The sequence below is a fragment of the Artemia franciscana genome, chromosome 2 (assembly GCF_032884065.1).
Source record: "Artemia franciscana chromosome 2, ASM3288406v1, whole genome shotgun sequence".
NCBI classification, from domain to species: Eukaryota; Metazoa; Arthropoda; class Branchiopoda; order Anostraca; family Artemiidae; genus Artemia; species Artemia franciscana.
Window position 1 is genome coordinate 15,164,685 of NC_088864.1, and position 20,520 is coordinate 15,185,204.

The window sequence follows — 20,520 nt, forward strand, 5'->3', positions numbered from 1 at the left end:
AAGAAGGAGCATCAGGGAAAGCTGTTGAACAGTTTAGGCTGACTTCCTTGGGATTCTACATTGAACTGGTGAAGCAGATGAGAAACCGGTTCAATCATAAAGATAAGACATTACAAGCTCTCGAGTACTTAGCCCCGAAAGTTGCCGTGAATGGCACTGATGTAACGATTAGTCCTTTGACCAGCAGATCTAGCGAACTCCTGGGGAAAAGCCAGAGCAAGATAGTCTGCTAGAGACAGTCTCGAAAACCAGTGGCTGAACCTGCCAGATTTCAAAGAAGAAATGATCCTGAAGTCTGGTGGTGAAGAGCTAGTGTACTCACCATCTTATTTTTAGAAGCTCTTGTTAGATGTGAAGAATCTGACGGCACTCCCAAATTCTTTGAACTATCAAACTTTTTGTTGAACTTATACGCGTTACCTCACTCAGGTGCTGGTGCCGAAAGACAGTTTTCTCAACCAACAAACATTAAAACTAAGTTACGAAATCGGTTGGAAGTGAAAACTGTGGATTCCCTCATCCATGTAAAGCAGATTGTTACTCGTAACGCTGCATCGGTGCCACCAATATCACTTAACATTTTTTTGAGGTGGCACTGCGAGGCTGGCGATAAGGATGAGCAAATAGAGATTGAATCTGAACCTGACATATTTGACTGACCAATCAGAAAACCAAATAACTGAAATCAGATTGCAGTAGCCGAATTTTTTTATCTCCAAAATGGTTAACCAGTAAAAATTGATTTTTTTTTTTCAAAAATGAAGGCTGAAGCTTTAAACAGATTTCTCGTACAGGAATTCTGCATTAAAGTTTCCCTTCGTACTCTAACATTCTTGAAATTTTCTCCTTTCTTTCTTGAAAAACTTGGCCTTTTCTGAACCCAGAATGTGGCTGGACCTCTGTATAACGCTTCCTGTATTGGAATCCGATTCATTCTGTATCTGCTCACTTTTCGTAAGCCTTCATAAAATGGAATGCAGCGTATGTGAAATCCAACACAGTCTTTCCCTTATAAAGGCCTTTTCATGCTGTCTAGGTTTTTCAGTTCAATCCTTCTTGAGCCGCGAAGATGGTAAAGGCCTAGCGCAAAATATTTCGGATTCGCTTAGACATTTGTTTTGCACCATTCTGCTTTTGGTGAAAAGGATTGCGATTAAATAAGCCTTTTTATTTGTCTCTTACAGACGCCGTCCAAATCTCCTCAGAAGAAAGAGATTGGGCAGAGAGAAACGGACTTTCTTAGAAAAACCAAAGCTATTCTTGACAACAAAAAGCCTTTCCCTTTGGTTTTCTGTGCTTTTTATGGCACTTGGTATTAACCAAGTGACATATAGCAATCGCATATTCTGTCGGTCTGTCTGTCGGTCCCGGTATTGCTACTTTAGGCACTTCCAGGTAAGGTAGGATGATGAAATTTGGCAACTGTATCACGGACCGGATCAGATTAAATTAGAAATAGTCGTTTTCCCGATTTGACCATCTGGGGGGAGTGGGGGACCGGTTAATTCGGAAAAAAAAGAAAAAATGAAGTATTTTTAACTTATGAGCAGGTGATGGGATCTTAATGAAATTTGACGTTTGGAATGATATTGTGTCTCAGAGCTCTTGTTTTAAATTCCGACCGGATCTGATGACATTGGGGGGAGTTGGAGGGGGGATACCTAAAATCTTGGAAAACACTTAGAGTGGAGGGATCGGGATGAAACTTGATGGGAAAAATAATCACAAGTCCCAGATACATGATTGACATAATCGGGACGGATCCGCTCTCTTTGGAATAGTTGGGGGGGGGGGGGTTATTCTAAAAAATTAGAAAAAATGAGGTATTTTTAACTTACGAAAGGGTGATCAGATCTTAATGATATTTGATCTTTAGAAGGATATCGTGTCTTAGAGCTCTTATTTTAAATCCTGACCGGATCTGGTGACATTGGGGGGGGGGGGGTATTTGGGAGGGGGAAACCTAAAACTTGGAAAACACTTAGAATGGAGGGATCGGGATGAAACTTGGTGGGAAAAATAAAGACAAGTCCTAGATACATGATTGACATAAACGGAACGGATCTGCTCTCTTGGGGTAGTTGGGGTGGGAGGGGTTATTTCTGAAAAATTAGAAAAAATGAGGTATTTTTAACTTACGAACGGGTGATCAGATATCAATGAAATTTGATATTTAGAAGGATATCGTGTCTCAGAGCTCTTATTTTAAACCCGACCGGATCTGATGACATGGGGGGGGGAGTTGGGAGGGGAAAACCTAAAACTTGGAAAACACTTAAGAGTGGAGGGATCGGGATGAAACTTGGTGATAAAAATAAGCACAAGTCCTAGATACATGATTGACATAGCCGGAACGGATCCGCTCTCTCTGGGGTAGTTGGGGGAGGGGTTAGTTCTGAAAAATTAGAAAAAATGAAGTATTTTTAACTTACGAACGGGTGATCGGATCTCAATGAAGTTTGATATTTAGAAAGATATCTTGTCTCAAAGCTCTTATTTTAAATCCTGACCGGATCTGGTGATATTGGGGGAAGTTTGGGCTGGGGGAACCTAAAACCATGGAAAACGCTTAGATTGGAGGAATCGGTATGAAACTTGGTGGGAAAAATAGGCAAAAGTCTTACATACGTGATTTACATAATTGGAACGGATCCACTCTATTGGGGGGGGTTAGTTCTGAAAAACAAGAAAAAATGACGTATTTTTAACTTACGAAGGAATGATCGGATCTTCATGAAACTTCATATTTAAAAGGACCTCGTAACTCAGATCTCTTATTTTAAATCTCAACCGGATCAAGTGTAATTGGGGGGGGGCAGTTGGGGGACCGGAAATCTTAGAAAATACTTAAAGCGGTGAGATCAGGATGAAACTGGATGGGAAGAATAGAAACCTGTCTAAAATACGTGACTGACATAACCGGACCAGATCTGCTCTCTTTGTTGGAATTGGGGGGGGGGGGAGGGGTAATTTTGAAAATTGAGGTATTTGTAACTTATGAAAGGGTGACCAGATCTTACTGAAATTCGATATTTAGAAGGATCTTTTGCTTTAAAGTTCTAATTTTAAGTTCCGACCGGTTTCTGTGACATTGGGGGGAGTTAGAGGGGGAATCTGGAATTCTTGGAAAACGTGAAAATTGGGGTATTTTTATCTTACGAATAGATGATCGGATCTTAATGAAATTTGATTTTTGAAGGAATTCATGTTTCAGAGGTCTTATTTCAAATCCCAACCAGATCTTTAGACATTGGGGGGAGTTGGAGGGGGAAATCTTGGAAAAACACTTAGAGTGGAGGAATCGGGATGAAGCTTGGTGGATAGAATAAACAAATGTCCTTGATACTTGATAGGCAGAATCGTACTGGATTCGCTCTCTTTGGGGGATTTGGGGGGAGGGGTTCAGTGATTTAGCGAGTTTGGTGCTTCTGGATGGCTAGGGCGATGAAAATTGGTAGGCGTGTCAGGGAGCTGCACAATTTGACTTGATAAAGTCGTTTTCCCAGATTCGACCATCTGGGGGGCTAAAGGGAGAGGACAAATTAGAAAAAATTAGGTATTTATAACTTACGAATGGGTGATCGGATCTGAATGAATTTTGATATTTAGAAGGACATCGTGACTCAGAGCTCTTATTTTAAATCCTGACCGGCATTAAGCCTCTTATTTTCCTTTTTTAATCAATCTATTGATTCATAGAATTTTGCTAGAGCTCATACCATATGATCTCTTCGCTCTTAGCTCTTCTTGCCTCGTCACAAGTGTCATATGAGCTCTTAGCTCTTGTTCTTTTTATTTCAACATTTGATTGAGCACATGTGATTTTTGTATCGCCACTATTTGCAAAGAATTTGACATTTCTTTGTTTGTTGAAGAATAAATTGGCTGTATACAGAATAAGTGATATTTGTCTTGTCATTATTTCGCTCCTTGTCAAGTTTGATCTCCTAGTTAATTGATCTCATGAATACATTAATATTTGGATAAAATAACGGTGTGGTTGTGCATCTTTGCGAGAGCAGCCTTACCTAGCCTGTTGGCAAAAGCCTGGTGAAACACGGGGATGTGAAGCACGTTTCAAGCCTAGCGCCTTTCACTCGCTTTTCGATATCAGTCTGCGGGAAATGGTCGACAAACTTTTGCAGAAGATCTGATATGCTACAGAAGGAAAAGAGGGAGCAAGGGCAATTAAGCCGTGTAGGCAGCGACAGACATCGTATCTGTGGTCTGTTTGTGCAGATCTTTTAAGCCGTGTCTTCATTATGGCGTTTTCCGGCCGAGACGGCTGGGGCGACTCGTAGTGAAGACAGGTTTTATCACTGTTTTCGTTTTCTCGCCGTACAGAGTAGACATTTTGGCTAAAAACGTAAGAACTAAACAATACGTTTTTTCATTCATCTTAGTTGTACTCCAACTGTTCTTTACGTTCCTGTGACACCGCAAACGCAGCACAAATTATCCAGAATCTTCTGTAGTTCATGAAATAAAACTGAACTTTCAAATTTTTTGCCAAAAACGACGAAAATGAAAACTGTCGTCCAAAAAGCGGCAAAGCCAATTCTGGTGCCGGAAAACGCCATAATAAAAACAGGGCTTTACTGAGTTTTCGGAAGAAGAAATAAGTAGTACAACCGAAGGTTCGAGAGAACCCGAGAAATTGTACGGAATTCTTTTTCTTCTTCGTGTATTAGGCGATTTGAGGTTTTACATAGGATTTTACTTATTTGAAGAACCGCTTTGCTTTTACTTGAAAAAGAAGAACGTAAATCTGGCCCTGGAGTCGCGAGAAAACCATTTAAAGTCTTTTTTGTCAACTTTTAACGTATATTGGCTAATTTTCTAAACGGACACTAAAAGTGTCCCTTTTTGCTGAATTTGACACTTTAGTCCCAAAAAGTTTTGGCAACCCTAAATAAAATTCAAATCTGGGCTTATTAGTGGTTGTAAGTCATTTGTGCTTTGATTTTTTGATGCTCTGTTAATTATAACGAAGTCTTAGCTAGGCTTACAACAGAACGAAAAGAGCCTGTCATTCATAATTTGGAACAGGCCTACCGTCAGATGGTTAGTAGAAAATAGCATAGTTTATAGCCTATTTAGAAAAAAAAAATCCTAAACCAAACCTTGCATATGGAAAATTTTTTGTTATTAACATTATGGTAAAATTCTAATTAATTGACTTCTTGCTATCTCAGAAAGGGTTTGGGTAAGGAAAGTGAAACTTTCAGGGATGAATCTACAGACTAAATTATGTTCCAGGAAGGTATTTTGAAGTACCTACCTCCACTCCTTCTCCTTCTAGAGGGCCCTGACCTTTAAAAATATGTGTTTTATAAAAGTGAAACCTTACAAAATAGATCTTCTGCTTAATTGCAGTACAACAAAATTGTTTTCAGCTCCATAACTTTGCTCAATCCCATTTTATAAGGTTTTAAAGATCTGCAAATACATTTCCTAAATTTCAAAAAAAAAAAAACAACATTGATATGGCTCAAAATTCTACTCAAAAAACACAAACTACATTTTCAGAGCTAAAGGCAGAGAAAAGGCAACTAGTAACAGGAAATTAAAGTAAAATGTTGTTTTGTCAAAATTTCAATCAGTATAGACCTGTAATGTAGGCAAATTTCAGGGCTTTCTAGAGGGAGAAGCAGTGGAGGTGGGTACTTTAAAATACCTTCCCAGGCATACTTTAGCCTATAGACAGTAGACCCATCCCTGTAAGTTTCATTTTCCTAACCTAAACCCTTTCTGAGATAGCAAGAAGTCAATTAACTAGAATTTTACCACATTATTATTTGAGAGCCCATCTTTGTACAAAAAGAAAATGACAGAGCACTACAAAGAGTAAAAACCATAACAAAACCAAAATATAACTATACAACTATGACAAGGTAACTAACATTTATAAGAATCTTCCAGAAGGTGAGGGAATAGAGGATGTGGAGGAAAGTGACAGTGTTGAAAGGTAATAGCAAATGAAAGTAGCCTAAGCTTAGCAGATAGGCTACAATGGCACCATAGAAAGCTGATATCCAGTGTGTGATGACTTATGTCAGGAGATATGCTGATAGAAGTGTGAGAAATAGTAAAATTTGAGTTAATTGACTTCTTGCTATCTCAGAAATGGTTTAGGTCAGAAAAATGAAACTTTCAGGGATGAATCTACAGACTAAAGTATGTCCTGGGAAGGTATTTTGAAGTAACTATCTCCACTCCTTTTCCCTCTAGAGGGCCCTGACCTTTGATGACCTCTAAAAATATGTGTGTTATAAAAGTGAAACCTTGCAAAATAGATTTTTTGCTTAATTGAAGTACAACAAAATTATTTTCAGCTTCATAACTTTGCTCACTTCCATTTTATGAGGTTTTAAAGATATGCAAATAAATTTCTTAAATTTTGAAAAAAAAAACACTGATATAGCTCAAAATTCTACTCAAATAACACAAACTGCATTTTCAGAGCTAAAGGCAGAGAAAAGGCAACTAGTAACTGAAAATTAAGGTAAATGCTGTATGCTAAAAATTTCAATAGGTATAGACCTGTCATGTAGGCAAACTTTGGGGCCCTCTAGAAGGAGAAGCAGTGGAGGTGGGTACTCTAAAATACCTTCCCATGACATACTTTAGCCTGTAGACTCATCCCTGAAAGTTTCATTTTCCTAACCTAAACCCTTTCTGAGATAGCAAGAAGTCAATTAACTAGAATTTTACCTGAGAAATAGTATTTCCAATTGGAATGCCAAGCTAGGCTAAACAATTTGGTCTGATGGTGAGATGTTTTAATTCCCAAGTAGGCTAGGCTACAGTTTCATGAGGAAGTGGGCTTGTCCAGTTAAAAAGCATGGCATGGTAATTGTTTAGTTTTATCACAAGCTGTCTAAACTGGAAACTATGCAGCAAAGCAGCATAGTTTTCAGTTTAGAGCACTAAGAAATGCTAATTCTTGGAGCACATCCATTTCTGGTTGACCCTCCCCCTCCATGAGGCAAACTAAAAATGTGTAAAGTGGGTGGGGTTTTGAAGCCAAGGGAAATGTTGAGGTTGTACAATATGAATGCAATTATATTTGAAACAGGAAAAAGAACATGGGGTATAAGATGTTGGCTTGTGAGATGTTTCAAACAGGCCCAATTGGCTATTTGGGTCAACTTTTGTAGTACTATCATTGTTTCTAATAAGTATTCTTCTTAATTTAAACTCTCTAAGGTGTTTTCTATAAGGTGTTGCCTTGTGAGATGTTTCAAACAGGCCAAATTGGCTATTTAGGTCTACTTTTGCAGCACTAGCATTGTTTCTAATAAGTATTCTTCTTAATTTAAATTTTCAAAGGTGCTTTCTATAAGGTGTTGGCTTGTGAGATGTTTCAAACAGGCCAAATTGGCTATTTAGGTCTACTTTTGTAGTAATAGCATTGTTTCTAATAAGTATTCTTCTTAATTTAAATTCTCAAAGGTGTTGGCTTGTGAGATGTTTCAAACAGGCCAAATTGGCTATTTAGGTTTACCTTTGTAGTACTAGCATTGTTTCTAATAAGTATTCTTCTTAATTAAAATTCTCAAAGGTGTTGGCTTGTGAGATGTTTCAAACAGGCGAAATTGGCTATTTAGGTTTACTTTTGTAGTACTGGCATTGTTTCTAATAAGTATTCTTCTTAATTTAAATTCTCAAATGTTTTCTATAAGCTGTTGACTTGTGAGATGTTTCAAACAGGCAAAATGGGCTATCTATTAGTTAATTATTAGTTAACATGCTAGGAGTTAACATGTTAGGTTTTGGTAGAGGACAATAGAGCTTTTTTGTGTTTTCTTTTTTATTTTTTTTTATTTTAGGGTATAAATTAAAAGGAAAGTTGCACTTTATTACAACTATTAATTAGTTGCAATAGTTAGTTAATGATTAGTTTGCATGCTAGGTTTTAGCAGTGGAAACAGAGCTTGTATATGTTATCTTTATCCTTTACCTTATAGTCTAAACTAAAAGTAAAGTTACAATTTACTGCAACTATTTATTAGTTGCATTAGTTAGTTAATTATTAGATAATCATGCTAGGCTTTGGTAGAGGACAACAGATAGGAGAATGCCCTACAGATGTAGAGTAGCTCCATAGGAGGCTCAGACCAAGAAGGATGTTGTCCCAGGGGGTCCATAATAGAAACTGGGGCACCCTCTTCTGGGGGTCATAAATGCAGGTGGAGGAGGAAGAAGGCCCCTAAAATGTGACTCAACAGGGCCCTCTGCCATGTTCACACATCACGTGAGTTACAAACCTTCTCCCAGTAATGGGTTAAATTCCATGGTGATGCACAACACCATTGTGGGAGGATTCTCCATAGGAGGACAACTGCAGCAGGGCATAAGATCCAGATTTATGGACAACGGCCTCTGTAAAGGGCTGCCTTGACCCTTTTGGGGTACCTGCAAGACTGGGAAACTTGTAGTAAATTTTTCCCACTTGAGTAGTGGCATCCTTTGAGGAAATTATAGCCTAATAAACACAGCACTTGCACAGGATTCTGATTATTGGATATTTTTCTAGGTTTGGTTGTTTTAATGGGCATTTTTGGGCTGAAAAACCTCTTCCTAGCTAATTTATCTACTATGGGTTGTCTCACCGTAGTAGCATAATATTTGTAGGCATGAATATATAATGAGTTGGAGGTAATAGGCTTGGGACTGTCTGTGCAGGATTTCAACTCTTGTTGATAGATGAGCATCACCAAGTGCTGAAAACCATGTTGTGACCGAGATGGGCCCAGGATTGCACAAAGCCTCCAACTTACTGGAGTTCCCAGGGACTTCTTGCTGTCCAGTTCTAAGCCAGCTTAGATATAGTCCAGTCCAGTTCTAAGCCAGCTTAGATATAGCCCAGTCCAGTTCTAAGCCAGCTTATATATATATATATATATATATATATATATATATATATATATATATATATATATATATATATATATACTAGCTGTTGGGATGGCGCTTTGTGCCACCCCAACACCTAGTTGGTGGGGGCGCTTCGCCCACCCCCCAAGCCCTCCCGCGTGCATAAGTCGTTACGCGCCATTGTAGTTATGTCCCTGTGTACCACCTATGAATATAGATAGATTTATATATGTGTTTTGAACTATGTAAAATTTGCGAATATACAACCTTCTTGGCTTTCCCATTGTATATGCATATACCAAGCCTTATGTACTTATAATGACATCATATGCAAATGCTCTTTTTACAAACAAACAAACATGCATACACACAACTCGTTTTTATATAGATAGATAGATAGGTAGATACAATTCAAAGTAACTGCATAACTTTTGCGAATATACAACATTCTTTGCTGTCCAATTGTCACTGCATATAAATAGATTGTCAGGTATACCAACCCTCAAATAGCAACATACAATTGTCCATGGGAAAAACAATCAGTATTAAGATCTATACCACATTTTTCTAATGATTGACCTTGAGCTTTGTCGATAGTGATTGCAAATGCTAATCAAATTGGGAATTGCAATCTTTTAAATTGAAAAGGCAGATCCGTTGGAATCATGGGAATGCAAGGAATAAGAACAGTCTCACCCTCAAAAGGCCCTGTCAAGATTTTGGCCTCTATTACGTTTTCCATTGTTTTTTTTTTTTTTTACGGCAAGTCACGTGCCATTCTAAAGCTTTGGTGGGTTTATGTTATGTAACAATATTATTGGTATGCCTATTTTTAGTTGTAGCACGTGTGGTGGAAATCCTGAGAGATCCACAGAATTTAAAAATTCAGATGGATAATTAACTGCCTCATTTGGTTCCAAAACTGTGTTGCCTGACTTGTAAAGGACTGCCTGGTCTCGAATCTTGATCAAAACAATATTGTTTATTTCGTGGACGTCTATATTTTTGTGTGCAAGAATCGATCTTTCACTTAGCCATTTATGATTTTTATAATTGTTTAGAATATTTGGAGATACTCTTTCAATCAATTCATTTTTGGACGTCACTTAATTACAGAATTCAGCAGGTAGTTGTATACATCCTGAAATTGAGTCTACTGGGAGCTTTCCGTTTCCAATTGCCAGCAATTGATCTGAAAATGTTTGACCAGAGTCATCGTTTTGCAATCGGAAACGTATATTTGTAGTTAATTTTAATGTCTACGTGTGCCCATAAATTAGAATTTTTCAGGCAAGCATTCATTTCGTCTGCAGGGGTTGATCTAGGTATTATAGGTAATGTTTGCCTGAAATTTCCCGCAAACAATATTAATATGCTGCCAAAAGGTTTTGAATTCCCTTGCAAATCTTTCAAACATTGATCCAGAGCCTCGAGCGATTTTTTGTGTGCCATTGTGCACTCGTCCCAAATAATAAGTTTGCATTGCTGCAATACTTTACCCATCCCATATGATTTGGAAATATTGCACGTGGGAGTTTCTGTAGAATGCAAATTCAGAGGCAATTTCAAAGCAGAATGAGCAGTTCTTCCACCAGGCAGCAGGGTTGCGGCTATTCTGGACGACGCAATGGCCAACGCTATATCATTTTTTGATCAAATTGATGCCAGAATCAGTTTTATCACAAACGTTTTACCAGTACCTCCTGGCACATCCAAATAGAAAATTTCTCCAACATTGTTATCGACACAATGCATTATCGTATCATAAATGTCTTTTTGTTCTGACGTTAACTTGGAAAAGTTATTTTGTACATACGACAATAGATCACTTGTACTGTAACTTTGTTCACGATCCAATTCTACACATGTCAAAACAGCAGCGGTATGATTAGGTGAAGGCATTCCCAAATCCTGAAGAGGTTTGTTTGCCATACATACGCACAAATCTTCTATAATAACTAAAGTGTAGTTATAAATTTCTGATGTAAAATCAAAAGTCATATCTGACATCTGTAACCGTTTTTGATGAGTATATCTTCAGACATTTTCGATTTATATTTTTCCCATAACTCTGTTGGAGCTGAAGGAGAGCAAGTTTCTAGTATGATTCCAAACAATGCACGAATTTGACATGGAGTTGACGTTTCGCACGCGTCATTGATGCAGTTATCCCAGTGTTGGTCATTCTCCAATAAATTCAGAGCTTGGCATGCACTACGGTATGTGTCATGTATAGTACTGTTTACAGTTCTCAAATACTCAAAGGACGTCGGACCGGGTACATTCACCAAAAGTAGGCATAGAAAGAAGCATTCATGTTGATTGGGGTGAATGGTGTAGTGTCTTCCTATTGTGGTATCTTTGAAGATGGTAGGTTGGCCGTCGACTGACTTACCTGTTTTCGGCGTTCAAATAGTTTGTTTTTAGTATTCCACATGTAATACGAAGGCACATCAGCATACAACAGTTTTTTTTGCAAAAGAATCATTTTTGCATAGCGAAAAGAAAGCAGTTAACTTTGTATCCAGTGGATTCAGGGCTCTTTGTTGCATGTTGGATTCCGAAAAATAAACACGTTGACCATTCTGTCAATGTACCGCTAAGTGAACAACAGGTTGACTACGTTCATGTATTGGAAATGAAAGAATTTGCCCAACAGCTTCATTACTGCTTATGTATCTTCCAGCCTGATATTGTATGATTTCGTCGATATCTTTGATTTCGGACTGCAAGCCAAAGACTGCCATGTCACTGCCTTTGTTGACGTATTTACATATGTATTTGATTGCCTTTACGGAGTTAGAGTATTCAACGTTTATGTGTGCATTAAATGTTTTTGATAATAATGGGGAATATGGAACAACCCACTGGTTATCTACTTCGATGGTGGTATATATTGTGGGTAACCATCATTGCCAGTAATTGTGTTGGGTACTAAAAGTCGAGGATATTGCTTTGTGCACCTTCCTTTGGCCATGCATGGTGAATTTTCGTTCAGTGCACTGCAAGGTCCATGTATCGTATTTTTTACAACAATATTATATAACCCCTTATCAACATTTTCATCAGGTATTTCAGCGGAAATCACATCATCAATTTCATTATAAGTAATTTTATCATGTAGCCAGATTAGTATATGTGTGTGTGGCAATCCTTGTTTTTCACGTTGCTCTTGTGATTCCTCGGCATGCTTTCTTTTGGCATTATCTCTTGAAACCGCAAGCCTGTTTTCACGTTGCTCTTGTGATTCCTCGGCACGCCTTCTTTTTTCACTTTCTCTTTTTGCAGCAAGTCTGGTTTCGCGTTGCTCTGGTAGTTCCTCGACACGCCTTCGTTGACAGAAATTGCACATTCCTAATCTGGCATTATCTCTTGAAGCCGCAAGCCTGTTTTCACGTTGCTCTTGTGATTCGTCGGTACGCTTTCTGTTTTTACTTTCTCTATCAGCCGCAAGCCTGTTTTCTTGCTGTTCTTGTGATTCCTCGGCACGCTTTCTTTTCTTACTTTCTCTATCAGCAAGTTTTTGGGCATAGACTCTTTGAGCAGCTTCCTCGGCTGTTGCCATTGTAGGTTCTTCAGTCATTTTACAATTAAACATTTTTCCGTCCACGATCTTCTTACAATTAAAAATTTGTCTTTGAACGAATTTCTTAAATACCTTTAATAACGTCATCGTCATAACAAACATGAGGACAACTAACTTCATAATGACATGATGACATGACGTCACTCGACAAACATAACACACATACAACTTATTTTTATATTCTAGCTGTTGGGGTGGCCCTTCGCACCACCCCAACACCTAGTTGGTGGGGGCGCTTCCCCCCCCCCCCCGCGCGTAAGTCGTTACGCACCATTGTAGTTGTGTCCCTGTGTCCCACCTGTAAATATATATATATATATATATATATATATATATATATATATATATATATATATATATATATTTAACTACGTAAAACTTGCAAATATACAACATTCTTGGCTGTCTCATTGTCTGTGCATATAAATAGATTGTCAGGTTTACCGACTCTTGAACATGCAACATATAATTGTTCATGGGAAAAACAATCTGTATTCAAATCTATACCTCATTATTCTAATGATTGCCCTTGAGCTTTGTTGATGGTGGTGGCTAATCGAACATTCCCTGTGTTCCCGTCGTCATTTATATATCCCCCTGTGCCCCCGGTGTCCCCATTGTTGTTGTTTCCATCTGTCCCGGTCGTCATTTGTATATTGTATATATACAATATATACGTACATATATATATATTGTTTTTGTATATATATATATTTGTGTGTGTGTGTGTGTGTTATCTTCATGGTCTTCCTTCCTAGATTATGGTTAAACTATGTGGCTAATATCAAAAACTGCTTTTTGCCTATATATGCACATCCAATATGTACCCTACTAGTTGGTAATTGAACTGGCTGGCTAGGGAATTGAATATATAAACAGGAAAAAAAGTAATGAGCTAGGATTGTCAGCCATGCATGGAGAAGTTACAGTTTTTTTATGGCACTTGGTATTAACCAAGTGACTTGTAGCAATTGCAAATTCTGTTGGTCTGTCTGTCTGTCCTGGTTTTGCTACTTCAGGCACTTCCAGGCACGCTAGGACGATGAAACTTGGCAAGCATGTCAGGGATTGGGCCAGATTAAATTAGAAATAGTCATTTTCCCGATTTGACCATCTGGGGGGGGGGGGGGGGAATGGGGGGCCAATTAATTCGGAAAAAGTAGAAAAAATGAGGTATTTTTAACTTACGAAGGAGTGATCAGATCTTAATGAAATTCGAAGTTTGGAAGGATATCGTGTCTCAGAGCTCTTATTGTAAATCCCGACTGGGTTCGGTGACATTGGGGGGAATTGAGGGGGGAACCTAAAATCTTGGAAGACGCTTAGAGTGGAGGGATCGGGATGAAACTTGGTGGGAAAAGTAAGCACAAGTCCTAGATACGTGATTGACATAATCGAGACGGATCCGCTCTCTTTAGGGGAGTGGGGGGGGGGGGTTAATTCTGAAAAATTAGAAAAATGAGGTATTTTTAACTTACGAAGGAGTGATCGGATCTTAATGAAATTTGATGTTTGGAAGGCTATTATGTGTCACAGCTCTTATATTAAATTTCAACCTTATCCGGTAAAGGGGTTGTTGGGGGTTGTGAAACCTAAACTCTTGGAAAATGCTTAGAGTGGGGGGGATCGGGATGAAACTTGGTGGGAAAAATAAGCACAAGTCCTAGATATGGGATTGACATAACCGGAACGGATTTGCTCTCTTTGGGGGAATTGGGGGGGGGGGGGTAATTAGGAAAAATTTAAAAAATGAGGTATTTGTAACTTACAAACGGGTGATCAGATCTTAATGAAATTTGATGTCTAGAAGGATCTTGTGCTTTAAAACTGTAATTTTAAATCCCGACCAGATCTGTTGGCATTGAAGGGAGTTGGAGGGGGAGTTGGTGACTGACATAACCGGACCGGATCCGTTCTCTTTGTGGGAGCTGGGGGTTGTTAATTTGGAAAAGTCAGAAAAATTGAGGTATTTTTAACTTAAGAACGGGTGACCGAATCTTAAAGAAATTTGATATTTAGAAGGAACTCATGTCTCAGAGCTGTTATTTCAAATCCCTACCAGATCTGTTGACATTGGGGGAGCTGGAGGGGGAAACCAGAAACCTTGGAAAATGCTTATAAATGTCGTAGATACGTGACTGACGTACCCGGACTGGACCCGCTCTCTTTGGGGGAGTTAGATGGAGGGGTTCAGTGCTTTGGCGAGTTTGGTGCTTCTGGACGTGCTAGGACGATGAAAATTGGTAGGCGTATCAGGGAGCTGTACAAATTGACTTGATAAAGTCGTTTTCCCCGATTCGAACATCTGGGGGGCTGGAGGGAGAGGAAAAATTAGAAAAATTGAGGTATTTTTAACTTGCGAGTGGGTGATCGGATCTTAATGAATTTTGATATTTAGAAGGACCTCGTGACTCAGAGCTCTTATTTCAAATCCCGACCGGCATTAAGCCTCTGATTTTCCTTTTAAAGCAATCTATTGATTCTTAGAATTTTGCTAGAGCTCATACCATATGAGCTCTTGGCTCTTGGCTCTTCTGACCTCATCTCAAGTGCCATATGAGCTCTTAGTTCTTGTTTTAAAGGGTGGGATGGGCAAACTATTAATTTTAGTTTTGGCAAAGGTAGCACTGGAAGGGCATTAGCATAGAAGGATTTCCTGCCATGGAGATTAAGGATGCTTGGAACTATTTTTATTTTTAAAAGGGAGGGAGCATCTGCTGATATCCTCATTAGTAAACTCTTGTTGGTAATAAGGCTAACATTGATAAGTACTGCAAATTTCCCTGTTTAAGTCTATCACACTGAGGCAAGCATAAACTAAAAAAAAATACCTTTGGAAAATTGCATAATTAGATTGAAGTCTGTCAATTACAGACAGTTGAAATTTTTGTTTCTTGCCCAAATCCCTTGGCTTATAAATGCAAGTTCACTTGCATAAGAGTCGAGGCAGATTGCAGGAGGCCCTTGTAGGCCTTGAATTGGACTCGTTATTTCCATTTGTCAATATGCTGCTTCCCCCTTTCTGCGATCGTGAATTAACCTGAGAGAGGTTGAACCCAACCCACCGTGAATTAGCATGAGACAACTTTACAACTTTTCAGCAATCTGTAGCCATTGCTGTTTTCTTTTCCTGCACCAAATTTACCATCGCTAGAATACCTTGTACCCATGTTTCTACCAATCTAGGCATTAAAATCTCATAATAAAACACCATAATTCTACCTGGGACCTATCTATCTGCTCCTGGTGCTGTAAGTAAAATTCGTCTGTGTTACTACTATCTCTTTCAGTCAGTTCTACAGGGACATATTCTACTATAACTGATACCCTGCACTTTTTACTCACTAAATAAAAAAACAAGTTTTTTAACTGCAAGTTAAAACGAACAGAAATTATTCCGTATATGAAAGGAGTTGTCCCCTCCTCAACGCCTGGCTCTTCACGCTAAAGTTTGACTCTTTTTCACAAATCTACTTTTTAAAACGATAAAAAAAACTTTAGCGTTAAGAGCGAGGCGTTGAGGAGGGGACAACCTCTTTCATATACGGAATAATTTCTGTTGGTTTTAATCTTTAATGTTGTTCCTTACTTGCAGTTAAAAAAACTAGTTTTTTTATTTGATTTCTGAACGTTTTTGAATTAATGCATGTTTTGATTTTGGCTCACAGCACATGAATAATTAAAACGAAATTTACATATTAATTTTTTTTTTTTGCTAAATGGATTTCTCATAGTTTTGATCGGACGATTTTGATAAAAAAAAGGGGGGTTGCCCTCCAATTTTTGGTTACTTAAAAATGCAACTAGATTTTTCTACTTTTTTCAGAACGTTTTTAATATGAGACAGTTAAAAATAATTTTTTAGTGTAATTCGGTCAAATTTCCCCTGGAATATTTACCCCCCTAAATTTCTCTCCCTAAGAAACATTCTCTCCCGACAGAAATCCACCCAATGCCCCCCCCCCAACAAAAAAAATCTCAAACGGGCAAATTTTATAACTCACTGACCTCTCCATGCGGACTGTGGGAGGTCATTTTACACCTAAAGACATCAGTATTTGATTTTTCTACTATACTGAACAAAATGGCTATCTCAAAATTTTGATCTGATAATTTTGGGGGAAATGGGCGTGGGAGGGGTCCCAGTTACCCTCCTATCTTTTTGGCTACTTAAAAGGGCGCTAGAAATTTGAATTTCAATTCGAATGTGTCCTCTCTCGAGCTTCAAGAACCATTATTTCGATATAGTCACCCCTGTGGAAAAAAAAACAAATAAGCACGCATCTTTAATTTGTCTTCCGGCAAAAATAGCAAAATTCCACATTTTTTCAGATAGGAGCTTGAAACTTTTACTGTAGATTTCTCTAGTACGCTGAATCTAATGGCGTGGTTTTCATTAAGATTCCTTTCATTTTAGGGGGTGTTTTCTCCCTTTTGCAAAAATCAGACAAATTTTCTGAGGCTCTTAACTTTTGATGGGTTTCACTAACTTGATGAATCTTATATATTTGGAATCAGCATAATATGCTGATTCTTTTGATGCATCTATTGATCTTAAAAGTCTGTTTTTAGAATTTTTGGTTACTATTGAGCCGAGTCGCTCCTTACTTACAGTTTGTCACCATGAACTATTTGAATCTTAAGAAGTCATTTTATTCGGAACAGTCCTAACATCTAATAGCTAAGCCTTCGGGGATGCCATAACCCCAGAGCAAGGAATTTAAATTATGCAATTTGTCTATTTTTGATCCGATACGCTGAATCTGATGGTGTGATATTCAATATGATATTTTATGACTTTCAGGGGGTATTTTAAGGCAAATCTTCTCAGGCTCGTAACCTTTGATGAGTAAGATTAAACTTAATGAAGCTTATATGTTTGAAATCAGCCTAAAACTCGAATTATTTTGATATTTACTGGTATCAAATTTCCGTTTTTTTAGAGTTTCGGTTACTATTGAGCCAGGTCGCTCCTTAATTACAGTTCGTTACCAAGAACTGTTTGATTATAGGTTATTTATGTAGAAGCTCATGAAAACAATGGTTAAGGTGGACACTTGCTCAGTTTGATGGCCTTGGTCTAATTGTTCCACCTTTTGAGGGCTGCCAAATTTATAGACTATTGATCTCTTATAATATATTTTTACTGGATGTGACAACAAATACCCTTCATTTGGCAAATAATTTGTATTAGTACTTGGTTTAAAGTTTATCCTACGAAGAGACACAGGCTATCCAGTACAACTCTAAACAAGAAGTGCTAGACCAAATACTTCCATCGAGTTATGTCTTATCTGTGTGGTTGAATAAACTTTAGTCCAAATCCAACCCTTGTCCCATTTGTGGCCACGCTTCTGGAGCCTCTCAAGTGCTTCAACATCCTTTCTGATAATATTATACCAACATATCATCTTGCCACATGGTTGATGCAGACACTTGCTTTTCTACGGGTTTTTCAGATGATTTTTAAGAAGGTTATTTTTTCTGTCTCCTTTATTTGTTGTTTTGGTATTCAGCAATTTGACTAATTCTATTTACTTTCAGATCTTGCGTAAATTGCACAAGCTGTTTACTATTACTCATGGATGAAGAATCAAGCTCCATTAAAACCTACACATTGATAGCTCCTTTTATACAAGCTTTTACAGAATTACATAAAGAATATTTGATTGACTATGCTGCAGACTTTGAGTTTTTTCGGAATAAATGGAAGCTAAAAAGTATGGATAAGTTCACTTATCCTCTAACTCTGCCTGAAAATTCTATTCACTTTCTAGATGAAGCGTTTGATTTTTTAGTTGATCGACTTTCATCCCGATACCATCTTCCCACCCGGATTTTATCGATATACACCATGTATGCGCTCTTTATAAATCAATCAGTATCATCAAATGGTGAAAAAGCAGTTCGAATCAGTATAGCTCTTGATGACTGTAAAAATATAGAACTTCTGAAGAAAATACTCATTGAAGGAAAACATATTGATTGTTTTATTGTGATTTTGAAATTGAAAGCATTTAATGCTTTCGCTGCTGTTGTGGCTAGAGGGCGGTTTTATCGGGGTTTTGACAAAGATACAGCTGGCGATACGTTGGCAACCATAACAGAGACGTTCGCCAATAAATTTAGGAACAGAACCATACCAAACCTAATTAATTTACATGATCATTTGAGACAACAACATATAGACGGGCAAGGTGTGGGAAGTCTTGATCATCTACCATATCCAAACCTGCCTCAAGATCTGACAGTTGAAACGGATATTTTGGCAAATATTTCAAATTTCAGACCGACAGCTAAGGGAATAGCAAAAGAAGAAGAAACAGAGCCTACAATGGAGGAACAACTGGGACCCAAGAGTGTTCCAGGACAGGAAAGAAAGAAGAAGTCAAAGATACAGACAAAGAAGTAAAATGATTTGTTTAATCCATGGTCAGTGAAACAGTTAATGTGATATATTAGTGTCAATTTTATGGCGTATTTCTGGCTAAAAAATATGTGAAATAAACAGTAGTTTGAATTCGTAGTTTCTGTGCATAATTTTTTTTTCTTGCAATTGTGTATCCAAAGCAATGTATTGCAAAGAGCTATGGTATCTGCCATGATTTGAACAACAGAAAATATATTATGAAACTACTAATGACTTTATCAAGTAGAAGCCTTTTTTCATCATTACTCAATGTAAAATAGTCATTTATACTTGTATTAAGATTTTTGTACTTGCTAAATCAAATTTATCAATGTTCTTATGATTGCCAAGTATCATTAGTTCAAATTCAAAACTGAGTATAATTTTTTTTTCTTATAATCATTTTAGACTCTTCACACTCTCTATTGCACCAAATGCTGCTTTTCACCTTCTTATCAACCCTTCCAACAAAGGGCATAGACGTCTTTGCAGTTTCTAATAATTTTTATTGAAAGAGGAGAATTATATTTTCAATAGAGGTATCTGTGGTCAAATTTTTTTAATGGGAACTTCAAGTGGGTTCAAGGGGCATAAAAAGTTTTGTTTCTTGTCCTCGGTGCTTTAAGGGTTCGTGGTTTACTGATAGTATTGTTTTGCAAGTTTTAGTCTTCATTTTTTCTAATTTCATGTCTTTTTGTTATTCATATTCTAGTTTGCTTTTCTCCTCTTCCAGATGGCTTGGTAAAGTCGATTTCAATATTATTGTTTTAGGGTTTTGACCCTCTTAGCTTTTGAATCTTGCATCTTAATTTTTGTATTCTTAGAAATTAATCCAGTTAATGTAATCTTGCATTTATGCATATGTGACAATCTTTAACTAATACCGTTCATATTATTTTAGGTTTTCAGCTTTTGAACCAGGGTAATGAATTGTTTTCAGTGTCTCGTATGGGGGGGGGAGGTATGACCGATTTTTGGTGAAATCGGGTAAAATCGCAGTGTAATTTTACCGGATCAGCTTTATTGAATTAACTTGGATAAGGTAGAATAATAAGTTAGACGAAAGAAAATGAAAATACTGACACGACAACCACTTATATATTGACATCACGAAACGTTGGTTTCAGTCAGTAAATGCGGCGATTTTACCAACTCGGTATCTAACAAAACGTTAAATAAAATGATAAGATTAATGAAAATAGATGATATATATATATATATATATATATATATATATATATATATATAATATATATATATATATATATATATATATATATATATATATATATATATATATATATATATATACTAGCTATATATATATATATACTAGCTGTTGAGGTGGCGCTTCGCGCCCCCCCCCCCCCCCTCCCCCAAGACCCCCCCCCCCCACGCGCGTAAGTCGTTACGCGCCATTGTAGTTGTGTCCCCGTGTCTCACCTGTGAATATATATATATATATATATATATATATATATATATATATATATATATATATATATATATATATATAAATATATATATATATATATGTATATATATATATATATATATATATATATATATATATATATATGTATATATATATATATATATATATATATATATATATATATATATATATATATATATATATATATAT

General features: G+C 37.3%; 1 protein-coding gene across 1 annotated transcript; it reads left to right on the forward strand.

The window, feature by feature from the left end:
- The first annotated feature begins 4,757 nt into the window (after positions 1 to 4,757).
- LOC136037736 (uncharacterized) lies at positions 4,758 to 18,992 on the forward strand. The gene is made up of 2 exons (XM_065720515.1): positions 4,758 to 4,800; positions 18,011 to 18,992. The coding sequence occupies exon 2, from the start codon at positions 18,048 to 18,050 to the stop codon at positions 18,876 to 18,878; it is 831 nt and encodes a 276-aa protein (XP_065576587.1). The 5' UTR covers positions 4,758 to 4,800; positions 18,011 to 18,047; the 3' UTR covers positions 18,879 to 18,992.
- The last annotated feature ends 1,528 nt before the right edge of the window (positions 18,993 to 20,520 follow it).